The 23,264-nt window shown below is 33.3% G+C and overlaps 4 protein-coding genes and 1 long non-coding RNA gene across 17 annotated transcripts; 2 read left to right on the top strand and 3 right to left on the bottom strand.

Moving 5' to 3' along the window:
• Positions 1-386: 386 nt before the first annotated feature.
• On the bottom strand, positions 387-1,304 carry LOC114386335 (monothiol glutaredoxin-S10-like). Its single transcript, XM_028346323.1, has one exon. The coding sequence runs from the start codon at positions 909-911 to the stop codon at positions 603-605; it is 309 nt and encodes a 102-aa protein (XP_028202124.1). The 5' UTR covers positions 912-1,304; the 3' UTR covers positions 387-602.
• A 3,317-nt stretch (positions 1,305-4,621) lies between these two features.
• LOC114387378 (monothiol glutaredoxin-S2-like) lies at positions 4,622-5,372 on the bottom strand. Its single transcript, XM_028347553.1, has one exon. It carries the CDS (start codon positions 5,220-5,222, stop codon positions 4,914-4,916), a length of 309 nt encoding a protein of 102 aa, XP_028203354.1. The 5' UTR covers positions 5,223-5,372; the 3' UTR covers positions 4,622-4,913.
• A 1,958-nt stretch (positions 5,373-7,330) lies between these two features.
• On the top strand, positions 7,331-10,780 carry LOC114387191. 12 transcript variants are annotated; one of them, XM_028347337.1, is made up of 4 exons: positions 7,331-7,614; positions 8,622-9,289; positions 10,139-10,208; positions 10,324-10,780. In XM_028347337.1, the coding sequence occupies exons 2-4, from the start codon at positions 9,150-9,152 to the stop codon at positions 10,465-10,467; spliced, it is 354 nt and encodes a 117-aa protein (XP_028203138.1). In that variant the 5' UTR covers positions 7,331-7,614; positions 8,622-9,149; the 3' UTR covers positions 10,468-10,780. The 12 variants fall into 12 exon arrangements, 3 of the variants coding, with proteins under 3 accessions (XP_028203138.1, XP_028203137.1, XP_028203136.1); XM_028347336.1 differs by lacking the exon at positions 7,331-7,614 and adding an exon at positions 8,405-8,490; XR_003661265.1 differs by lacking the exon at positions 7,331-7,614 and having other exon boundaries at positions 8,429-8,777; positions 9,157-9,289; positions 10,139-10,188.
• A 944-nt stretch (positions 10,781-11,724) lies between these two features.
• LOC114386742 lies at positions 11,725-13,584 on the bottom strand. Its single transcript, XR_003661174.1, has 2 exons — positions 13,231-13,584; positions 11,725-12,407 (listed from the first exon to the last, which is right to left on the bottom strand). It is a non-coding gene; the product is annotated as an uncharacterized LOC114386742 (long non-coding RNA).
• A 2,113-nt stretch (positions 13,585-15,697) lies between these two features.
• On the top strand, positions 15,698-23,055 carry LOC114386539 (acyl-CoA-binding domain-containing protein 4-like). 2 transcript variants are annotated; one of them, XR_003661107.1, is made up of 16 exons: positions 15,698-16,275; positions 16,649-16,730; positions 16,816-16,968; positions 17,086-17,163; positions 17,313-17,417; positions 17,721-17,787; positions 17,875-17,936; positions 18,589-18,728; positions 18,911-19,037; positions 19,134-19,248; positions 19,745-19,833; positions 20,495-20,578; positions 20,657-21,007; positions 21,608-22,135; positions 22,213-22,275; positions 22,692-23,055. XR_003661107.1 is itself a non-coding variant. In XM_028346553.1 (16 exons), the coding sequence occupies exons 1-16, from the start codon at positions 16,238-16,240 to the stop codon at positions 22,770-22,772; spliced, it is 2,160 nt and encodes a 719-aa protein (XP_028202354.1). In that variant the 5' UTR covers positions 15,699-16,237; the 3' UTR covers positions 22,773-23,055. The 2 variants fall into 2 exon arrangements, 1 of the variants encoding a protein (XP_028202354.1); XM_028346553.1 differs by having other exon boundaries at positions 15,699-16,275; positions 22,216-22,275.
• Positions 23,056-23,264: the final 209 nt, after the last annotated feature.

Here is a 23,264-nt window from a genome sequence, read left to right as displayed (position 1 = left end):
ACTTATCTTGAGATACCATAGTCTAGAAAATATTTACAGAGTAATTACAAAGATATTTCACCAAATAGCATTACAAATATTCTAAAAAATTTATTAATTAGCAATATTGTCTGTAGCATGCAGTCTGAAGAAAATATTGAAAAGTATTAACGCATTGCATTTAATTGTTAACTATCATACTGAAATTAAACGTAAGAAAGAAACACAGACAAAATCCAAGGAATTGAGATTTTGATCAATATGTCTCATCACTCCAAAACATTGCATGCACTTTTCGATTAAGTTATTTTTATTGCCACCTCCTTTTTTTTTATAGAACTTAATTTTATAATAAAGTTGTTTCAAATATATTTTAAATACTATATATTAATGAAACATGACACCCACAAAGTTATAGAACTCAAGATTATATTGGAGCACACTCTCTAGATATTATTCTGGTAAAATGTAGATTCGAAAAGCCGCCGGTATTAAAAAAAAAACTAGGCTATTATACAACAAATATAAACTAGCTTTCTGTTAAGGCCGTGTTTGGCTAGCTGTTTTTTGCATTGCCCTAGAATGTGACATCACGTTATGTACGTAGGTATATGATGAGGTTTCTAAAGCCATAGAGCACCAGCATCTCTGAGCATCTTCTTGAGTGAGCCATTGAGGTGAAGGGTCATGACCGTGTTGGCTGAACCCACAAACTTGCCACCAACGAACACTGCTGGCACAGAAGGGTTGCACCCGAGTCTCAACAGAGCCCATTCCATTTCCTTCCCTCTTGTGTCCTCATCAAGCTCATAGATTGCGGGCCCCACACCTTGCTCATAGAACAGCCTCTTAATTGCATGGCTCATCCCACATGAGCTCTTGCTGAAGATCACCACTGCCTTTTGTGATGCCAATTTTGTTATGCGTTCCATAATTGGAATATGTATATATATATATCTACTTGCTTAAATATACGTATAATATGGCTTGGTGGGTTGTTTAGCTTCTAAAGTAGTTAGTGTGTAATTGTATGAAATAAGAGAGAAAATAGATGAAGAAAAAATGAGTGGAGTTTACTAGTAGAGGAAGTTAGGGGGTGGTTTATTATTTTGTGGTGTTACGTACCGAATGCTGAAGCGTTTGCGTTGATTTTATACATGTGAGGAATGAGGGCATATATATTGATGAAAGCTAAGGGTCACGACTGGGAGTGCTAGCTAGGGATGAAAAGGGTTGAAGGTTCTTGTATGAGTTGATGCCCAAAATATCCTTGATTTGAGAGGGACTTGTGTGGTGTGTTAGTTGCTAATATAGCTAGCTACTTGTGTGACAAAGAATCTACTATGGCCATGAAAATAAGCCAAACACTACTAATGGAAAATGGGACCACGAAAATTAGAGAGGGAGAATAGGGGGGGAGCGTGAGGTGGTTCATGTGGATGAAAATAACATTGATTACGTGGGTTTGATGGTGCATGAAGAATGTCAACTTTAGGAGAAATTCTAAAATACTCCGACACTAAATATTTTGGATATATATAGCAACACTTCTAGAAGTAAGTGGCAAGGATTTTAATTTTAAAAATAATAATAATTAATAGTTTTATGAATAAAAAAAATTAAACGTGTGGAAAACTGTTTTAAAAATAAATTTACTTAACTAGAACTAATCTTGATAAACACGGAGAGATTTTAAACAGCAAAATAATAATATTTCTTTTGTAGTTCTATTACTCTATGATGGTTCTGATTGATTATAATATTCTTTTTAATTTAATAACATAAAAATTACGTTACGTCATTTTGTTATACTTTAAAAATTAGTTATAATAATTTTGGAATACGTTAAGAATATCTTTATTAATGTTGGATAGGGGAATACATACCACGTCGCATGAGCATGGAGGTTGACACGTGAGAGATACGGATATAGTTGCTTTCCTTGAGGTGAATATATATGCGAGATTTGGATATATGTGGAGTGATTAGATCTTATATACCAAACAAAATGAGAAACTCCATCAACTTATGGAAAAGAATTAAGACAACTTACATTCTTTTTGGAAGTATGCTCGGTATTTGAATTTTTGAGTTTGGTTTTAATTTAAAAAGTTACTCCTTTGCGTTTTATTTATACTACCTAAATTAAAAGTAGGGTTTAATCATTTTTATAAGACTTAATTCATGATATTAAATACTCTTAATTAAAAGAGGGATTATAATCAACGTTATTCTATCTCATGATCAATTTAATCAAACTCAAGGGTTACCTTTCTAGTTTAACAATTGGTTGCATTAGGTCCAATGAATTCGTTTATTCTTAAGAATCATGATTTTTCTCTACAACAAATCAAGTTAAGAGATATTAACTTTATCACAAACAATCTATATCTTCCTCACACTTTTCAAGGGATTAAGCGTTTCACACTACTCACCAAATGGTAGATTTTGTTTACACTCAAACATCATCACATGCTACCTATACCATATATATGCTTGACATGATTCTAAAATTAATATTGCACAGCAAATACGCGCAACTGGTCTTTTCCAATAAGTTGTAATGAGGATAGGGTCATAGGTAAAATTAAAAAGATATTAAGAACTAGGTTAATCAATTAAATTTAAGGGATAAGTACATATGCAATTAAGATCAAGTAGACAAGCACTCGTCAGAGCTATTTTATGCCAATCATTATTTGTTCCTCCCTTTGATTTTCTCTCTGGCACCAAACGCCCCTTCTCCATTAGCTACTGCAATTTCGTTAACGTGAGATACATGGGTATTAGGTTTCTGTAATGTTGGGGAGGCTAACACTTCCTACACCTTCATAAATTGCTATTGACATCCCATTACATTTGGGTACTAGTAGTAATTTATGGAGGTGTAGGAAGTGATAGTCTGTTGGGGATAGTCAATTGGACTGGTCCTTGTGACCCAAGCCCATGCATGCATGGTCTATTTTTTTGTTAGGCTTGCCATTTTTCTTACCACAGTGACATGGAAGTTCTAAGGTTTCTTGGCTGTTGCTTCTTGCACTTCTACCATTGCTTCCTGTTCTTATTGCATTATGAAAAGTTCATTCCCAAATGCAAATCCAATGAGAAATACAAGAAACAATAGTGGGAGTTAGAGGGAGTGTAGAAAGTTTTACCCAGGTTTCTTTTATGCAGTAGAGAAGAGCCCTTTGCCATGGTCCAATAGCTAGCAGGCCCACCTTTGCATGTCAACTCTTGGTTTAGGCTAACTAGCTAATAGAGTCTCAAACAGTAGATACAGTATGGTATTGCCCAAAACTAAAGCTACTGATGTTTCCTGTAAGATTGACGCTACCACAGATGATGTAGTGTGACAATATTCAATTAGGTGAGCAAAGGTTTAAGTTAGATTATGAATGCTCCTTTCGATCTTGCATAAATATGTAAATGTCATTATTTTCCTAATAATTTAGTAAATATTAGTCTATTTATCATAATCATGTATAAGATTTAGTTTTCTAATCATACAATATTGGAATGCTATTGCATCATTTGCTAACTATTGAGTATCCAACTGTCGATCCTATATGACACCGGATGTTTTTGTAACTTTTTCTACAGAAGTAACAACATGCAAAAGATAATAAAGGAGCATTATCTAGGCCGAATTTCATTTTAAAAAAATGTGTTCTTTTCTCCCTATATTAAATGATTGACGAATTTCATTCATCATCAGGGTATCCAAACTCGTGACACTTGCATAGGCTATATTATGACCAGTCAGCTGGAATATAAAATTAATTCTTGTCTATCTTGACTTTTGAGATGAATGCACTTTAATTTAAAATAATTTAGATCTATAGGAGAAAAATTGCAGAAAACTGATATGGTTATTCATTTGTAAAATATGGTTATGACTTGAATTAACATGGCCAATTTTATCACTAATTAGTGGTTTTCACTTTCACCTGTCTCTCACCGAGAATAATACTGGATTACATATTCTTTCATATCGTTTTATTATATAATAATATAATTCCAGGAAACAGATAGTGTTGGAGGGGTTCCAACTCCATTATGGCCATATCCAGAGTACAATGTACCACTTTTCCTTAATTGAAGACTTAAGAGGCTCTTTAACTCCATGATATGCTCTATTAGTTCTTCTCTGTTTTGTCTTTTTTCTAACTTCGGCATATAACTATTTGATGTGATATTGGAACCATGTTACTGACATGTCGCATTCACTTGTACCAATAGATTTATTCCTTTCTGTGTAATTGTGCATATTGTTCCTCATCGACTATGTGAAAGAACAAGACACCGTTTGTAGCCTTAATGCCATATCATATGGACTAGGATTTTTGTCTTACAATGTGCCACTTAACAAAGAGTGCCACAGTTGAGGATCAAGCCCCAACTAAAGAGAATTTCTGTTGATTTCTTTCTTTCATATGAAAAAGTTAAAAAGGGCTCGGAGGAAGGATTTTCTTTATGTTCACACCATGTTCATCAATTATTGCTGTAGAAAACATATATCCTCTCCCTTTCTTTTTTCTTTTTGGTCTATCTTTGCCTTATTTTGATGAATTTATAAGTTTTGTGAAAATGCTGATAATTAATAACCACAATTTACTAACATGATGCTTAATTAAACAAGATGTTAAAATTCATATGATCTGCAATTCCATTCAATTAGCTAAAACACAAGGCTACATTTATTCAATACAAAAAAGGGCTAATTAAATGACACCTTTATCAGTAAAGTTAAGTGGCCTTGTTATTATTACAAATTAGTAGCATACATAAACTCAGAGTACTAATATACATGCATCCTATAATAATGGATCCGGCCGGCCACTATATATAATAATATCTCACCATAATTATACATATGTAACCAAAACAGATTTATTAATTAATTAGTGCCTGATAGTAGTGAATTAATTGATTGATTAAACCCAAAGAGCTCCTGCTCTCCTAAGCATAGGGATCAAGGAGCGGTTAAGGTGAAGGCTCATGACTTCATTGGCTCCACCAACAAGCTCACCACCAATGAACACAGCAGGCACAGAGGGGCTGCACCCTAGCCTTGAAAGAGCTTGCTCAATGTCCTTCCCTCTTGGTATCTCATCAAGTTCATGAACATTTGGATGCACTCCAAAGTCACTGAAGAGGGTTTTGATGGTGTGGCACATGCAGCATGAACTTCTGCTGAATATCACCACTGGCCTCTCTGATGCCATCTGTGTCACCCTATCCATTATATATATATATATGCTGCTATATATATAGTCTCAAGTTAGGATATTGGAAACAATGCCAAAAGTTTTGAATACAGAAAGTGCTGAGGGAATGTGAAGGAGAAGGTACTTGAGGTTTTGCTATGTGGTGTGCATTATGTAGGAGCCAAATGGGGTTTGCTTATATAGGGGTTTGAAGACTTGGTACGGTTGCTTTGATGGATGGACATGCATTGCTATGCAAACTCAGTGAAAAGAAGGGAAAGATAGATAGAGTGGCTGAGGAGAAAGGAGGAGAAAAGTGGAGAATGTTCCATTAGATATTTGGGTCGGTTTCTAATTTTCTTTGATCATTTGATTGAAAGTGATTGATCCATGTTTGCTTTTTATTCTATGCATGCATACGGAAACAAAGACGTATCTTTAGTACGGTTTCCCAAAAAGTTTTTTAAAAAAATGTCCATATATTATCCCCTTATAATTGTTTCTTTTGCTTCATCTAGTCTTATAAAGTATATGATTCTTGGTGCGAAAAATTTGATAAACAACCTTCTTGATTATTTTTAACCCCAGTTGCATATGTGCAACCTACAATTGGAGAATAAGGAATGGTGTTATATGTAAGAGAAATTATTTTTGGATAATAAGGTTGCATAATTGATGATTTGAGTTTAATTAAAATGTGTTGGAATAATAATGTAAAAGTTCTTTATCATACTATTGTCTAAAGAAAAATAATAATAAATTATTATGTATGATAAATTTATTGATTTTATATTAATAATTTAATTTTTTTTTACTTTCAATTATTTCTAATTAATTGATTATATAAATATATCTATACTTATTGTGGATAAAAATTAATTAATTAATTAATTAATTTTACAATTAAAAGACAACAAGAAGAGAAAAGTCAAAAGTTTGAGATAAAATATAAAATGATAGACAGATAAAAAAATATTATACTAATAGTATAACGTCTTAGTTATAAAACAGCTACTGCTAGAGCAGTAGACTAAAAATATAATTTTCATGTAAATTAGCCAATTTAAATGATCACAAATATAAATAATTATTATAAAAATTAATAATATTATTATCATATATGACTATTTATGATACTTATAAGAAACATGGCAATACGATTTAATAATAATATAAGATACTTTTATACTACATCAATATATTTTAGTTAAATCTATATAAAAAATATATTTTAGTTAAATTCTTAATACATTTTAATTAAATTCATAGCTAGATTAAATATATAAGAGGGTCTATGTTTAATTGTCCTATCTGTGCCATTATAATTTTTTTTAATCTGCTATATGTTGGAGGTTTCTTCCTTATCTATCTTGGAGGCATCTGCTGCCTTGAAAGAAAAGTTGAAGTTATCCTATTGGGACCTCTTTCTCGCTATTAAGATTCGCATCCAATTCTAGAAAGGGAAATATGAGTATTAGAAATTCTACCAAAATAAAAATAATAATTTAAATTTCAATCTTTTTTATTTCTCTCAGCCTACCAAACATACAGTAAGAGTTTGCAATTTGAGTCCATGGGGTGAGGAAAGGAACCAATTATTAGATTATTAGTAGAAATTAGCTTTTAAACTTATCTTATTAGGGCGAAAAGATTCTGGGTTGGCTGTGTTCTAGTGATGTTGCTTTCCTTTCTTTCCGACCCGTGTTTTTGGTTGTGGCTAGACGAATCTTGATGGTGCCAACAATTAATTTTCACGTCCAAAACTATGAGAATTTCATATATACCCTGGTGTGCGTGTTTGTACTTGTAGCTTTCACACGGCATCACGTACGTCTTGCTACTACAACTACACCGCACTAACACCATGTTTGGGAATTATTTTTATAGAAAAGTTATTGTTTGAAAAATAAATATTAAAAAATGATGAAAAGTTTTTTCTTACACACAAATTTGGCTAGCTAATTCAAACACTGAAACACGGTTCCTACCTACAAATTTAAGGCATTTTATTCTCCATCAGCCGGCTCTTCGTATAACTCAAGAGTCAAGGGCTATTCTTCCTGTTGGTTAATTTTATTACATATAAGTCGATCAAATTCCACCTAATGACAAGTTTATGTTTATCCAAGAGTATTTTTATAAAACACAATTTGTTTAAAAGGAGTGCACAAGGTACTTCAGTCCAATTGCACTGGGTAGATTACAAGATTAGATATGCTACTAGAGAGGAATTAATAAACACAATTAATTAGAGAGTAAACACCTTCTAGCTATATATGAAAACAAAATCCAATATCTGACCTTAATGAGATTCAATATTTCTAATCATGCTGAAGTTTCTCTTCCTGAATATTATCTCGTTGCTCATAAGCTAGCCAATATCATCACAGGCGATATATAGAACAACCCATACTTCTTTCAGCATAAGGTAAATGAATTTTATACATCATCTATAATTTAAGTCCTTTGAAGAAATAATGGTCCTAATTAACTCATTAATTTTATTGCTTCCTAACTTGCTTATGCTCACATACTTATAATTAAAGCATAAATGATATTTCCACGTTGTTGTGTGAATAGAATACACATGCTGAATAATAATATAATAAAGCCCCGTAGTTGGCATACACACACACACATATATATATATATATAAATTAACTATGGCATCGAACAAAAGTAAGTTGGCCTTAATTATGTGTTTATATAAATAATTAATAGTACTATAACACCACCATAATTGATACTACACGAGCATCATTTTGATCTGTCTCAACAGTTATTTCATTATTATTTCATGACTACATCAAATATATATAACGTCAATGATTATGGTATATATGTGGAGCACACATATACAATTATATGGGTGAAAGAGGAGAGCAATATATATATTGCGGTGGAGCGAATTGGTGAAGAATGTTAGCTTTATATATAAGCTGAAAAAAAGAAAAAGATTGAGTAATGCGATGAGGAGGGATCTTGGCATCACAAATTATAGGGTGGTCTTGGGAGAAGTACAAATTGCTACTCTTTTAATCATGAACAATAGTTAAATATGTTATTCTTCTTCTCAAGAGAAAGCGAAGGAAAGGAAAAGACAACCATAAATAACTTATGGGCAATCCTTTGATGTTCGTTGTGTTTAACGTGTGCACCTGTGTCCCTAACACGTGGACAAATAAGATTCAGCTAGCTGGACATGCTCTCCAACTATAGAGAAGGCATCAGTTGGTGACTCTTGAGACTGTTATGTCCATTAAAAAATTAATTTTGTCTTCCTCATGTTGAAAACTGTATTCTGGTTGAACACTCTCTCAAGTCTTTTGTGCTCTCATAACTTCATTATTGTTTTATCTACTCGTCGGTTGTTGAAAATGGTCGTTTTCTATTCGATTTTGGCTTATTTGTTTTCTTCGTTGTGTGTTTGATTAGGCTTTATTCGAGTTTCCTCTTTTTGCCCCCATCTTCAATCTCGTGACATCTGAAGCGGATTTCTTCTTCTGAAAAGAATTCATCAGACCCTTTTTCCCCCGTCTTGAATGTTGCGAACATCGTAATTGATGTAGTGCGAAGCACAATGAGGTTGAGGTTTGTGTAGTGTGTGACAGTTGCGGATGCATTGCATGTAATTTTGGATTTCATTTGAATAGCGTTGCGTTGAGTGTGCATTCGAGTTTAAGGAATTGCCATGTAATTTTGGGGTGTTTTTTTGTGGCCTAAACTGATATGTTGTGTATGTTAACATGTCATTAGAAAGTAGGTTAGGTTAGAGTTAATTTTGATTTTTGAGTTGTGTGTCCTCAACTGATATGTTGTGTATGTTAGCATGTTAAAAAAAAGTAGTTTAGCTTTCATGTTGAATGTATTTAACGGTTATGGCTGCTGTTCAATTTGATTCAATTGTTCTAGAATTATGATTTTAGACATTGAAATGTGTTGTGTTTACAATTACATTCATTGATGGCAGAGTTTGAGGAAAGGTTGTTTGCAAAAGTGGACTCTGAAGTTGATATTATTTACAACAAGGCCAATGAAGGTGAAAGTGACAATGATGAGGATGATGTCGCTGAAGGTGAAGACACAGAGGGTGATGCTGCAAGGTTAGGATACAAAAGTTTTATTGATTTGACATCCGATGACAAGAAATTGTTGACTTTTGCAAGTGAAGACTTTGCATACCAATTTTATTATACCTATGGAAAATGACATGGTTTTGGTATTAGAAAGGATGAAGTGAAGCATGATGAGAAAGAAAATATTATAATGCGTGAATTTGTGTGCAACAAAGAAGGCTTAAAGGGACAATAAACATCTCATGAGGGTGGATTAGAAAAAGGAAATGAGGCCTCTGACTCGAACTAATTGTAAAGCAAAGCTACGAGTAAAGTTTGATAATATATGGGGAGATTTATAGTTTCGTCATTTCTGGAGTAGCGTAACCAAATGTTTAAGTACTTACACTATATATTCAAATATAATGTTATAAACTGACCAACAACACTATGTTTAAGTACTTACACTATAAAACTGTGTTTCCATTATTGATCTTTGTACCTATCAATCAATAACGACAAACAACATTGGTTCCTTCTTGTTGATATCATTGAAAAGAAACTTGTATTGTTAGACTCAAAACCTAAGGCAAAGGAATAAGATGCAAGAGAAAGATTTGTGAGGAAATTGGTAAGCATTTGAATACTGTTAAGAATTTCAAATGATACAGTCTACCGTCAACAAAGTTAACCCATCATCTCACACAAGGTATATTTCTCGAGGTAATGCTGCTGGATGACAAATTTCAGCATTTCAATTAGTCAGACCTGATGACATTGGAGAACAAGGCCCTTTATTGTAACATTCTCCTGCCTATTATATTCTATAATATGGATATTTTTTTAAAGAAAACGAGTGCAATGAGGTAATCTAAAATTTGTTTATTTTGTTGATAGAAATGACTGTGATCTTTGGGTCGCAAAGTGGATGAAGGACTGCAAATGGGGTCAGGATTACCGTATTGAGGCACCTACACTTTTCCTTTTGGAATTCCTTTGAACAAAAATATTTTATTGGTCATTTCTTTCCATTTGAACCATTCAACCCATATAAATACTGAATATATTTTGTTATGTGGCAGGTTGGTGAACAAGACAGGATGAAATTCACACTATACTTGGTGTTGGATTCGCACAACATCATCAAGGAGAAGATCATTCAGCATGCAACAGCTAACAGGAAACATTTGGAGGATAAACAAAGAAGGATTGTTGTGCCGAATTGAGTTTCTATTTTCTTAGCGTTGTTTTTTTGTGTTAACAACCTTTGCTCTTTTGTTGTGGTATGGCCCATAATTGTGTGCTTACTACACAAGCACAATTATGGGTCATACCCCATTTCCTTCATATTTTGACAAACTTATATTTGTCGAACTCTACCAAACATTTTGTTGTTTACTATAATGTAATGTATATGGTTGTTATCCATCTTTATATTGCATTAACGGATCGCATGCTAATTCCGTTCATCTGATCACCTTGTTTGTTTGTCTCCCAGATAAATGAAATACTGACCATGATGACACGTTTGGAATTCAATTTAGGTGATGGTTTTAGGACTCTTTTGCATTACTCGTTATGCATTTATCTTTTCAAATCAACGATGCTTTCTCTTACAAATGAATTCCAATACAAAAGTATATCAAAATAGCTAAACGCAACGTGTTTGTACGCATGAAAATCCTAGTCATTAAATTTTTTTTGAATGTATCTCCATTCATTCCTATTAAGAGCTTAAAATCAAAATAGCTCACACTTTTAATCAATTTGTTTGAACTAAAATTATACAATTTTCCCCCTCATTCCCAACTACTCTGTTTTTACTTTCCTTCTTGATGTCATTCCTTTCATAATTTTCCCTTTTTAATCATCTTTCTCTTAGAATTATCGTGGTTTTGTTAATGAAATGAGACTGAGAATGAGGACCTTTTTGTTAGAAAACACTTTCTACAACTGGTATTTTTTTCAATTGTGCAAAGTCTAACAATTGAAATCATGTAATCTTCAATGCAATGAATAATTAATAAATTGTTTGGTTTAAAAGGACTACTCTAATTTTTATTTTACTTTGGTCATATTTTATAAAGTTTACATAAGAAAGAGTGAAATTAAAAAGTTGAAAACAAAAAATAATGAAAACCTGTTTTTACATAAGGTTTGGATTCACCTCTTTGGCCAATAATTAGTACCACCACTAATGAATACGATTAAGCCAAACATCTAAAAAATACTGCTAAAAATATGATTAAATCACACATCTCTCGGTCATTAGCACAAAGGTCAAATTTTGTAACTGCCTCATGCTTGTACTACTTACTAGCACTAAGGTTGTGAGCCTTTGATTAAATCACCTGATGGGTCGAGCCTTGCTTGCAGCTAGTATTTCTCTAAATATGAAATCTAAGTTAACATACTTGTCCACGACCCTAACGTTCATACTTGATGCTTATATCAAACAATTGAAATTGCGAATCACACATAAATACTACACAACAACATTTTAATCACAATTGAACAAAACAAGGTCTTTTACATCACAATACCAACAGTTATACATACTAAACCCAATAATTAAATAACAAAAATCATAATCTCCTAAAACTTTGTCCTTAAATAAAGTAAACAAAGCCATGGACAAAAACCCTAGCAGACAATGATACAAAACATAAGTACCAACTACATGACCAGAACCAAAATACACCATAACATGTCCTCAGGAACTATACATCAATCTTGCAACCAACAAAAGCAACATTATGCATACAAAAAACCTAATTTTCCTACATTCAACACCATTTTCGTCACTCTTGTTCCTCACAACCACTAACATTTCATTCCCCAATTCAACCTTCCTACTAGCTTCATTCAAATCATCCTTCATTTTCTCAACTTTATCCTGCAATTCCTTAATGTCTGCCAACTGGGCTGCAACTAAAGCATTCAATTCTTCCTTCTACTCCACTTCATCTACCAATTCACACCAGGAAAAAAAGCAACAATACTTAGTGTGTCCATCATATTTGCTGCAACTAACAAACTTCCTTCTAGGCTTTTGTGTATTTCATGAAGTGTGAATACGACAAGGTGCACCACAACGACACAAGATGTCATTGATATTCATTAACACTGTCACCTTGCTCGACTGCGAAGACGAAGAATTCTCCATCTTTCAAATGACCGGTAAACAATCATTGAAAAAAGGCTTTAGATCTGACTATACAAAATCACACATTTATTCATACATGTTTCATACATATAAACTAAACAACTTACAACAGAGGCAACACTACACAATTACATTGACAACTACTTGTAACATCACACCACAACAACACACAAAATCCACAATTGCATTACACATTAAGAGGCATCACGTTTCTTTTATCTCTGTCATGGGTTTGGATCCTCACCATTTCTTCCATTACTAAGCTTTTGAGAAAATAAATGTTACTCCCCATAAAGTGCATATCATCTCCATTTCATTTATTTTCCCAAAAGCTAATAAAAATGGAATAAATGGAGGAACAAGGAAATGGAGATGATACATTTCCCTCTGTCACGCACATTCAACAAAATAATTTCCCTTCTTCCAACTAGTTAGGCCCAATTGTCTCATTCCATATTCATGTCCTGGTCATCAACAAATACACGCCACAAACTTCCAACAAGTAATATAAGTAACATACAGTACCAAAAATTCATTTGCATCATGTTTAAAATCAATAACCCAAACCTATTACCCATGGATGAAAATAACAAAATAATGAGTATGGCTAATGTACACTGCAACCTGCTTCACAACCATTACAAGCAATACCAGTCCAATCGATAGAAAAAAAGAAAGAAAAAAAAAGCACACTGACTACCAATCACGTAATCATTCCAATATAAAATATTATATGAAATCTGCTTCGTATTATGGCAACGAATATGTCATTTTAAACAACAAGCGCATGGGACCTACATAAAGAAATACATAAGAAACTTACCACAACTATTCACACAATGCGATTGCAGACCACGATCTCTTTCTTCCACAGATTGCACAATGAAAATGAAAAAATAGACGACCCACCACATCTGAACAGATAAACAAGGACACCGAGCGCAAATCACACAATGGGTGTCGAAAATTGGTAAATTTGAGAAACCCTAGACGAACACAAAAAGGGGAAAGGGACAGGCGCTCAACGGACACCAAGAAATACGAACACAAAAGGAGGAAAGGTAGAAGCCTATACACCACGAGTCCTAAAGGCGAGTGGATAAACAAAATTATTTTTTTAATGAGGAGGGCAATATAGTCATTTGGAAAATACTATTGAGTCAACACCAAAGGATAACCCTTTAATAATTTGCTCTTTTCTCTATTGCTTTTTAAGATACCAGACACAAAGAATCCTCACATGCATAATATCCAAAACCACAATAAAAATGGAAAGGACGAAAAGTTCTCAAATGAAAAAAGAATTTCTCAGGGAACATTAAATTGTTGAGCATACACAAAGTATATTTTTATATATCATAGATCATCAGCTTTTAGCTTTTTTTTATTCCCTATTGATTATAAAGAAAGATTGCCTTATGCCTATGTATGATTCCCACAAGCATTAATATTTTGTCTTCTTCTGAGAGCCAGGGCAACTCTGAAAGCTATTTTTTTTTTTACATAGAAAGCTAATCTGTTAGAAATATATTTATGTCTATTTATTCTCCTAATTACTTATAAAAATGTTGCCCTTTTTTTTATAATTTTTAATCAATGCTTTAAAGTTTATTTTGTAGTAACCAATTCGTCTAACGTGGGTGGAAGCAAAGAAGTAGAATCACTCATTGGTTATTATTGGAAGAAGTATAATAACAACAAAGAACACTTCTGAGACAGGTTCAATCATAGAACATGCACAAAAGTTAAACCTCACTAACAGCCAACAACAACGACATTTGTGTAGTTGAGCTTGAACAGAGAAAACAACGTGCATGAGCCACGGCAGAAATGAAGTGGAGAAGAAGAAAATGTAATCATAGTCCATAGATCAACTACATGCATTCTGCAATTCTTCATTGTTTCATTGTTTGTGAGAGTCCCTTAACTTTAGGGTCACTACCCTTACCTACAAGAGAGACACGTGGGGTGTCATAGATGCGATCTTTTCCTTCCCCGTTCTAGTTCTGGCTCGCACTCACACAAGTCCCGAGGAGACACCTATGCATGCATGCACGAAATCATCAATGCACAACGGACCTTACCCCCATCTCACTTATTTCGACCGACCCAAAACCCATGTTCAAACTCCCGTATGAAAAAAATAGCTAGGTATAAATGGATTAATGATTTGATAGAAGAGAGAAAATAAATAAATGAAAGGTGTTAGTAAGATCTTTAAAAAATTATGGAGTGTTTATATATTATCATTCATTTTTATCTTTTTGATCAAATGATGTATTTGATCCTTTATTTTTTTTTTAGTTTGATGTTTTATCTTTTAAAAAATTCAATTTAACCTTTTATTTTATGTTTTTTTTAGTTTAATCTTTTATTTTTTTAAAAGTTTATTTTAGTCATATATCATTTTTTTTATATTTTATTTCTTCCATTTATTTAAAATTAATGTAGTTAATTATCTAAGAACAAACTTTTTTTGTTAAAAATTAAGTGGAGGAAAAAGGAAAAAATGAACAAAAATAATTCATTCAAAAATTATTAACGAAATCAATCTTAGATTGAAGGACTAAACTGGAAAAAAATAAGAAAAATAATCCATTTGAAAAAAAATAATAATAAACCAAATAAATTTTTTAAAAAGATAAAAGACTACACTAAACTAATAAAATAAGATAAAAGATCAAATTAATTTTTTTTAAAAATAAATTAATAAATTAAAAAAATGATCAAATAAATTATTTACCTTCTTTTACTAATGTGTTTCATGTTAATTAAGGACTTTATTGTACATTTCTTTTTTATTACTATAAAATAATACTGGTGTTGAGTATTTTGTTTTTTTAGAAATTTAGTAATAAGTGTCTTTGAAACATTTGTTAAGAGATTATGTTTTTTTTTTAAAAATATTAACCAATTTCGAATATGCAAAATTACATTATTCATAATTTTTTTTTATATTTTTCTATGATCTACGCAATAAATATATATTTTTATTTTCTTAATCAATATCCTTAAAATAATCATCCGGCAGATCCATTTTTTTTTATTATTAGAATAAGCAAAATAAGCATGTCCATCACTTCTTTAACTAAATGGAGAATGCCAAACAATCTCAACTGAAGGATATTTAATTTAATTAAAAATAAATTTTACAATGAAAATGTGAGAGAATAACTTTGTGCAAGTTAAATTCACAATTTTCTTGGTGCGGGGTTAATTTAATTTCGTTTTTTAACGGCACGGCGTAACTTAACTCTGAAACTAACCAAGACCACATGATCCTAGTACAATGACCACACAAAAGAAGACGAGAGAAATTAAATTAACCCTGCTAATGCTAACTTGCGCCTTCTCTCTCTCTGTGCTCTGTGCTCTGTAATGTAGTATGTTAGTAATGTTTATGTTAATGTTCTCTCTCACACTCTCTGTTTCACACCGCTTCCAGCTCATGCCATCACTCAGTTTGATGTTGTTGTTGTGATTTTCTACATAGCTCAATCTATTCGGTGCTATTTGGAGCTTCTCTTTCTTTCTCACCAACTTTACTAGGAATCAAACACCCTGGACTTGGCGAGCTTTCTTGTCACACTGACAATGTTTTTGTTTTCTTTCAATTGAATTTTCCCTTCTACCACTGTGAGTGTTTACTCTGCTCTGAGTTTTCCAAGTTGAGTAGTACTTGTTTTCTGGGCAACTGAAAAGGAACGATCTCGATTTGCACTCTTTAGAGGGAAAAGTCTTTGACTTTGAGGATAATGTAGCCACCCTTTGGGAATTGTGGAGTGTTAGTGTTTATTGTAGGAGCTCTGCTCTGAGCATTGAAGAAGAAAATGTTCGGATTCTCTCGTAGGCACATGAAACTTGGCAGGTGAAGATTTGTTCTTTCAAAGCTTGCTTTTTTCTTCCTTTTTTTTTCTTCCGTATACCCAATTAAGAGGTACCACTAATTTTTTTTTCAAGGGTGCTTTTGGATAAACAGCTTAATTAAGAACTTAAGTTTGTGCTTATCTGTAAGTTTTTTCTATGATTGAAGATTAAATTATTTTTCATGTTGTAAATTACTTTTTAAAGGTGAAGTTTATTGAAATAAGCTAAAAACTCATATTATGGACATATCATAAGTTATCATAAGATTTCTCAAATGCTTACATAAGTATGTATGTCGCAAGATAAATTCAAGTAAGTTGTAAATAAACTTCCAAATGCGTCAATTTCAATGTTTTGTTGTTGTGTTTTCTCAGTAGATTGAAGGTCCAACTTTCTGATACTACCCAGGGAACTAGAAGTCCCATCAGGCACCATAAGCGAAATGTAAACTCCACTGTCAGTTTTTCAGCTTCATTCCTTGACCCTTGTGTGGGATTGAGTTTGAAATAATGGGTGTGGCCACTGATAAAGCTTCTTTCAGGGTGATAGAGTTGCAGGGACAAGTGGCCATTCTGAGGAAATTGATTGCCCGCTTTCGTCTGCAGCACCTGAGATGCATACTTGTACAGCAGGCAGCTCAGAGAACTGGATGGTGTTGTCAATTGCAGGGAATAAGCCCACTCCTAGATCCCATGTATGTAATTTTCTGATTCTTGTTATATTTTTTATTTGGTCCTGAGTCTTTTTGTGGAAGTTTTACGACTACTGAGCAGTTTTGGCAAAAGACATAACTATCACTCTTTGTGAATAGCATGCTGCAGCTGTCATTCAGAATAAAATGATAGTGGTTGGTGGTGAATCTGGAAGTGGATTGTTAGACGGCGTACAGGTGAGGGAGCATTTCTTGTTTTGGAATTGGAAGATTTATGAGAGGGAGATTGTTGCTATATATGAGCATCAATATTAACACTAACTAATTATTTGGTTATTGGCTCATCATACAAACTGTGATCTATACTGTTCATTTTTATTGTCCAGGTGCTAAATTTTGACAGATTTTCATGGACCACGGCATCGTCTAAACTTTACTTGTCACCAAGCAGTCTTCCACTAAAGATTCCGGCTTGCAAGGGGCATTGTTTGGTAATTTTCTCTATGGTTTTAACAACATATGCTCAGCATGCTGACATGTTTATTTGTATTCTATCCAAGTGACCTTGATAATGCTCTCATCATAGACATGAAATAGCATGTCTGTTAAGATGAAAAGTTCATGAACCTGAATGGCTATTATAAATGAGCTGCTTGATGATACGACAAATCAAATTTTCATCCAGAAGATAATTAACACCTTTCCCATATTTAATTGTACCTTGTTTAAACTTTATACTTGACAATGATTTACCCTGGTCTCAGTTTTCTTGTGTTTGATGATAATTTAACCAGGTTTCTTGGGGGAAAAAGGCACTCCTCATTGGAGGGAAAACAGATCCAGCAAGCGACAAAATTTCTGGTTCACCCTCATCTTCTTCACATATGTAATAGCTTTGTCCTTGTTCATGCTGCAAAATTGTTCTAATTGTCTTTCTGGTTTTTGTAGTATGGGCGTTTGATACAGAGACAGAGTGCTGGTCACTCATGGAAGCAAAGGGAGACATACCAGTATGAATTTTCATTTGATAAAACTGCAAATTCTTCTGGGATAGAAAGTTTATCTTGGGGATTGTTTCCATAATATTAGGAATCCAAGTATTAGGGCATATGCTACTGGATTGCAATTTTCATATCTTGCCCAATCATATTACTTAATATATCATAAATCATGTTAATCATTACAACATGTATTATTATGTCTAGGTTCAGCGTTTCATGTAGATATAAATATAATAATTAGAAAATTGCATCTTCGTATTTATTACATTCATTTATGTAAATATTGAATATGTGGTTTAGTTGAAATGTAGTTTCAGCATTCATACTTGTATTTTCTCTCTTTTAACGGAAATAATTCTTTATCAATTAAAATATGTTAATTAGTTTGTGCTAGAATCTGTCATTGAGGACTCCTTAGTGTAATGGAAGCTTTTTCCTTGATCACATTGACATTTTTTCGCACGATAAGAGTGTGATTCATCATTACACCTTAAATTGTCAGGAAGACATGAGCTGAAAGAATTGCATTCAAATAATATAGGAAGTAGGAACAAATTCTGTAATGAGAATATGACACATTACCTGAACTAATGTATCAAATTTAGTTTCTTCTATTGAAATCTTTCTAGGCAGTACTGACCAAATACTTTGTTCTTTACAGGTTGCTCGCAGTGGTCACACTGTTGTTATGGCTAACTCTGTTTTAATATTGTTTGGAGGAGAAGATGCAAAAAGGAGGAAACTGAATGATCTACATATGTTTGATCTCAAATCCTTGACATGGCTTCCTCTCCACTGCACGTAATTGTGTTTACGCTTTGTTGTGGTTGATTACTTCTGTTTTTAAAGTTCAAAAACAAAAGTTTTGACTTGCATGTTTTTAAGGACCTGATTTAAATGTTTCCTTGCTTTTGAAATGTAATGCTGTGTTCTTTTTTTTTTTTTACCCCATACTACCTCCTAAAATATTATATCACTTGCAGGGGAGCAGCACCTTGTCCAAGATTCAACCATGTGGCAGCTCTTTATGATGGTAAAATTCTTTTTATATTTGGAGGAGCATCAAAATCTAGGACCTTGAATGACTTGTATTCACTTGACTTTGAAACAGTGAGCTCTCATATCAGTGAAACTTTTTTATTTCTCCAAGATGAAGATTAAATGCTCATTCATTGTGTAATTTAATGAAAGTATATGTTCTTTCAGATGGCATGGTCAAGAATAAAAATACATGGTTTCCATCCATCACCAAGAGCTGGTTGCTGTGGTGTTTTATGTGGCACTAAATGGTATATTACAGGGGGTGGAAGCAAGAAAAAACGTATGCTTTTTAAAGGAGGAAGCTTTTTTCGTAATATTAGAGCATACTATTTATTTATATCTTGTGAACTTAAACTTTTACACTTCAGCTTCAGAAAAAAAAGTAATTTTTGCATGAAGTTTACTGATTTAGTTCTTGGTTACTATATTGCATTTGAGTTATTCCTCTTACCTTTCATTCCAGTCATCTGCGTCTGTTAATCACTAAAATGCTTTTGATTGTATAGCCTTTGTGAGCACTCCTTGTATTTTGTGGTTTGAACTTTCATTTAATCAATGTTCCTTGGTAACTTGAGACCAATACACACATAGTAAGAAGATCATATTACTGAAGGGGAGGTTAATTCCAACTATAAAGAAAAAAAAATGTATATTGTAATAAGAACACAAACATTTGAGATTTGATCTCTGCCATTTAGTTTTGCTGCCTGTTTCACATATAACTTGTCTCTTATTCTATTTCTTTTCAAATTTCTAATTTCCCTTGTATTTTTCAGGACATGGGGAGACTTTGGTATATGATGTTGTAAAAAGTGAATGGTCTGTGGCAATTACGTCACCTCCATCTTCTATTACTACCAACAAGGTGAACTTTCTGTTCATGTTTACCTGTCATTCATCTGCTGCTACTTCATACTGCTAGTTCACTGCACATTTATTGGCATTAATGTATTCCATTTAGCCTTTTGTGCTTATGATAGGGACTTGGGTATAATGGGATGCCTAAATTCGACTTGGTGGAGTACTTAAGTGGTTTGGTTCTCCCCTCTTGACAGCTAGCTTTTAGTGGAGGGTTTTCCAAGTGCTTGGGTGGCTGGTGCTTATCAGCTTATAACTCAAATTTTGTTTCATGGTGGTGATGAAATCTTTAGCTAGGAATTAAAAGAAGAAAGTTTTTATTGTGGAAATCATAGGGGAGCACAAAAAAAGTCATGGGCAGCGCTAACATATCCCAATAAAAAGCTTTTTCCTTTTAGCTCCTTAACCAATGCCCTTATTGTTAGCATTTGCCTTTAGTTTTTATATTTCTCAATGAGATTTTTATTCAACCTATAAGCTGTAAATTGACTATTAGCGAAATTATTTCTAGATGTGTTATATTTGGTATTAGGAGTACAACTTATCCATTTCCTGACTTAATTCTTAAATCTCCTGCATTAGCAGATTTTGTTTGTATGCTTGACCATCCCTTTGACCCTTTCTGCAGTGTTTAAAAAGCATGTTTATAATATCTGTAATGTTAGCAGGGTTTTAGCGTAGCACTTGTGCAACACAAGGATAAAGATTTCCTTGTTGCATTTGGGGGATCCAAAAAGGAGCCATCAAATCAGGTTTGACTTAAATGCATGAAGTTAGTGTATGAGTTAATTTTATGGAACTTGTAACCTTTTTCTTCTTGACTGTATTAGGTGGAAGTGTTGATAACAGAAAAAATTGAATCAGTCCTGGGAAGACGACCAACTTCTACCAAAGATCCAAGATCTATACTTCTTGAAAAACATTCATTATCTGCTGGATTGGCTTCTCAACTTAAAAATGATTCTTCGCAACATTTGATTAACTCTGTTGCTCGACAAAATCTTGCGTCTGTAATTGAACATAGTTCTGAAAGAAAATCTCTCTCAGAATCCCTACTTGTACAAGATTCCAATTCTCTCCCTACCAACATCTCCCTTCGCAGGCAATTTGATCATGATGAAGAATGCAATGCAGATGTCAGGATTGACAAGCATTCAGAAGATGAAAGTTCTTTCCCTCGGGTAAACACAAATTCCCATTAATCAACTGTATGCTTTAATACTAAACTCTTCTAATGGGGTTTTAACACATGGTGGTTAATATTTGATACATATCATAGAGTCCTACCCAACCTCTAAATATCTATACATGCATACACAGAATGTAATCAGCTTCTTTTCTGAATGTGTCTCCACTCTTAATGTCTGGGTTAGGCCATGCCACTATGACACTGTCCTAGGTACTTCAATTCATTCAGTTGCATGTAGGGAAAATTCATTTTATTATTATTTTAGTTGGAAAGCCGCATAGTTGTGGTCACCCTTGACACACCTTAATTGCATTCTCTTTGGACGGCCATAATTGCAACCTCAAAGTCAGAACCATTTGTGGTAATAAGCTGCTTATGTTGCCATCTACACTAGTTTCACTTGATGGCATCTATCATCCCTTCCCAACCATCACATATAAGTATATTATTTGCAGTAGTTCATAATAAGGTCAGAACCATTTATTATGATGTTAAGAATATGCTTTTATTAAATATCAGTAGTGATTATTATTCCAATCCTGATGCTAAATATTATGACAAAGATATAATGAAACCTAATACTGTAATGTAGAATTCACTTCAGGCAGCTGATCACAAAACAAATCAAAATGACCCTCGAAATCACATGAGCAGAAGTGGAGCCAAAACCAACATGGAGGAACAGGTGTCAGTATCTAGAAGTTCAAATCAGAAAAACCTCGGTTTTGGAAACCCCGTGCTAGAAAGTGATGATGTGTCATTCCCTGAAAACAGTAAATCAGGATCACTGTCCGCTGCTTCAGACATCCATCATTACTATGAAACTAAAGTGGCTTCCCTAATGAGAAAATTTGGCATTCTGGAGGGACAATTGGCAGTTGCATTAGCAAGCAGAGAAGCTTCTGAGAAAAGCTTAGCATCTGCCTTTAAAAGCAGGCAGGAGATGGAGAGAAAATTGGCTGACACACTGAAGGAGATGGAATTACTGAGAGAGAAGCTGGTGAGTGCAGAGTTAGTTCAAGAAGAAGCTAACAACCTATCCAACATGGTCCATGCTGACAATGTAAGGCTTGAGCATGACGTGGCTTTCCTCAAGGCTGTTTTAGATGATACTCAAAAGGTATATAAACCTTTCATTTGATGGAAGTACTTGCATACCTTTATAAAGACTGCATTGACTTAAGTAAAAACTTTTAGTAGGAATTGCACTCAACCAGAGGGGTTCTTGCAGCAGAAAGAACTAGGGCATTCCAATTACAGGTAGGATTGATTACAAATCTTTAGTTTTTATTTTTTGACTTTCCAATTATAGGTATAATTTTAGAGAAATAAAGATATGCACTGACAATGTAAAATAATTTTATACTGTTATGAAATCAACATTTATGATAAATTTGTTGATTTTTAAAAAATTATCTTAAAAGTCATACCAATAGTGATTTGTAATTGGATGACAGTGTAAAACTTAGCGCATCACCATTAAACTCGTAATTTTATATTTTGTATGTCCAGTTACTTTGTTAAAATTGAGGTTCTGTTTGTGTTGGAGTTTCAGTGCCATTCAATTCAATTCTTAAATATGTTTCCACTCTGTGTGTCCCGTTCGTTATGTGATAAACTGATAATGGTTTTAATGTTCTTACTCTTACATGTTGCCATGTTTTTTGGGTGCATAGGTTGAAGTTTTTCATCTCAAACAGAGACTTCAATCAATGGAAAAACGAGCCCCTACTCCCAGGAAACCTTTTCAAGTGTAGTGTTTTGAAAGGCCAATGATGTCATGCCTATGAATTTCAGCATAAATGATGAGACAATACTCCTATATTATGAGGACACAATCTATTAAGGGAAGGGAAAGTTAATGGTGGCGTTGAAGACTTGGATGGACCAGCTCCAAAGAAAAAGAAGCACAATTAATGGAACTGCCCTTTGGCTGAGAAAATTGGATCTGTACATATGTTTTAATCACTGACCTCCACGGCTCCACCATTGTCATTATGTAATTAGTTTATTAAATAATAAATTAACATTTCCTCAAAATGAATATTAAATTAACATAAAAAATATAACATTATACATTAAGTAAAATAAAGTGTTACTAGTAAGAAATTAAATAAAATATAACTCTATCTAGATTTAGATTGAACAGTAATAAACCAATGATATTGTAAGAAAAATAATGTGAACCAATACCTCAAAATATCACTTTATCTACATGTGGATTGTTCGGCTTGTTCCACTGAATTCAG

Source organism: Glycine soja, chromosome 15 (genome assembly GCF_004193775.1).
Source record: "Glycine soja cultivar W05 chromosome 15, ASM419377v2, whole genome shotgun sequence".
NCBI lineage: Eukaryota > Viridiplantae > Streptophyta > Magnoliopsida > Fabales > Fabaceae > Glycine > Glycine soja.
Note: the sequence above shows the minus strand (reverse complement) of the source record. Positions and strands in the feature narration are given on the sequence as shown.

Bases quoted from the DNA above. Each gene is read 5' to 3' on its own strand.
- LOC114386335 (XM_028346323.1), bottom strand. From the start codon at position 911: ATGGAACGCATAACAAAATTGGCATCACAAAAGGCAGTGGTGATCTTC.
- LOC114387378 (XM_028347553.1), bottom strand. From the start codon at position 5,222: ATGGATAGGGTGACACAGATGGCATCAGAGAGGCCAGTGGTGATATTC.
- LOC114387191 (XM_028347337.1), top strand. From the start codon at position 9,150: ATGGCAGAGTTTGAGGAAAGGTTGTTTGCAAAAGTGGACTCTGAAGTT. The intron at 9,290-10,138 runs GTTAGGATACAA...TTTTGTTGATAG, and splicing joins ACAGAGGGTGATGCTGCAAG to AAATGACTGTGATCTTTGGG. The intron at 10,209-10,323 runs GCACCTACACTT...GTTATGTGGCAG, and splicing joins GTCAGGATTACCGTATTGAG to GTTGGTGAACAAGACAGGAT.
- LOC114386539 (XM_028346553.1), top strand. From the start codon at position 16,238: ATGTTCGGATTCTCTCGTAGGCACATGAAACTTGGCAG. The intron at 22,136-22,215 runs GTATATAAACCT...AACTTTTAGTAG, and splicing joins TTTTAGATGATACTCAAAAG to GAATTGCACTCAACCAGAGG. The intron at 22,276-22,691 runs GTAGGATTGATT...TTGGGTGCATAG, and splicing joins CTAGGGCATTCCAATTACAG to GTTGAAGTTTTTCATCTCAA.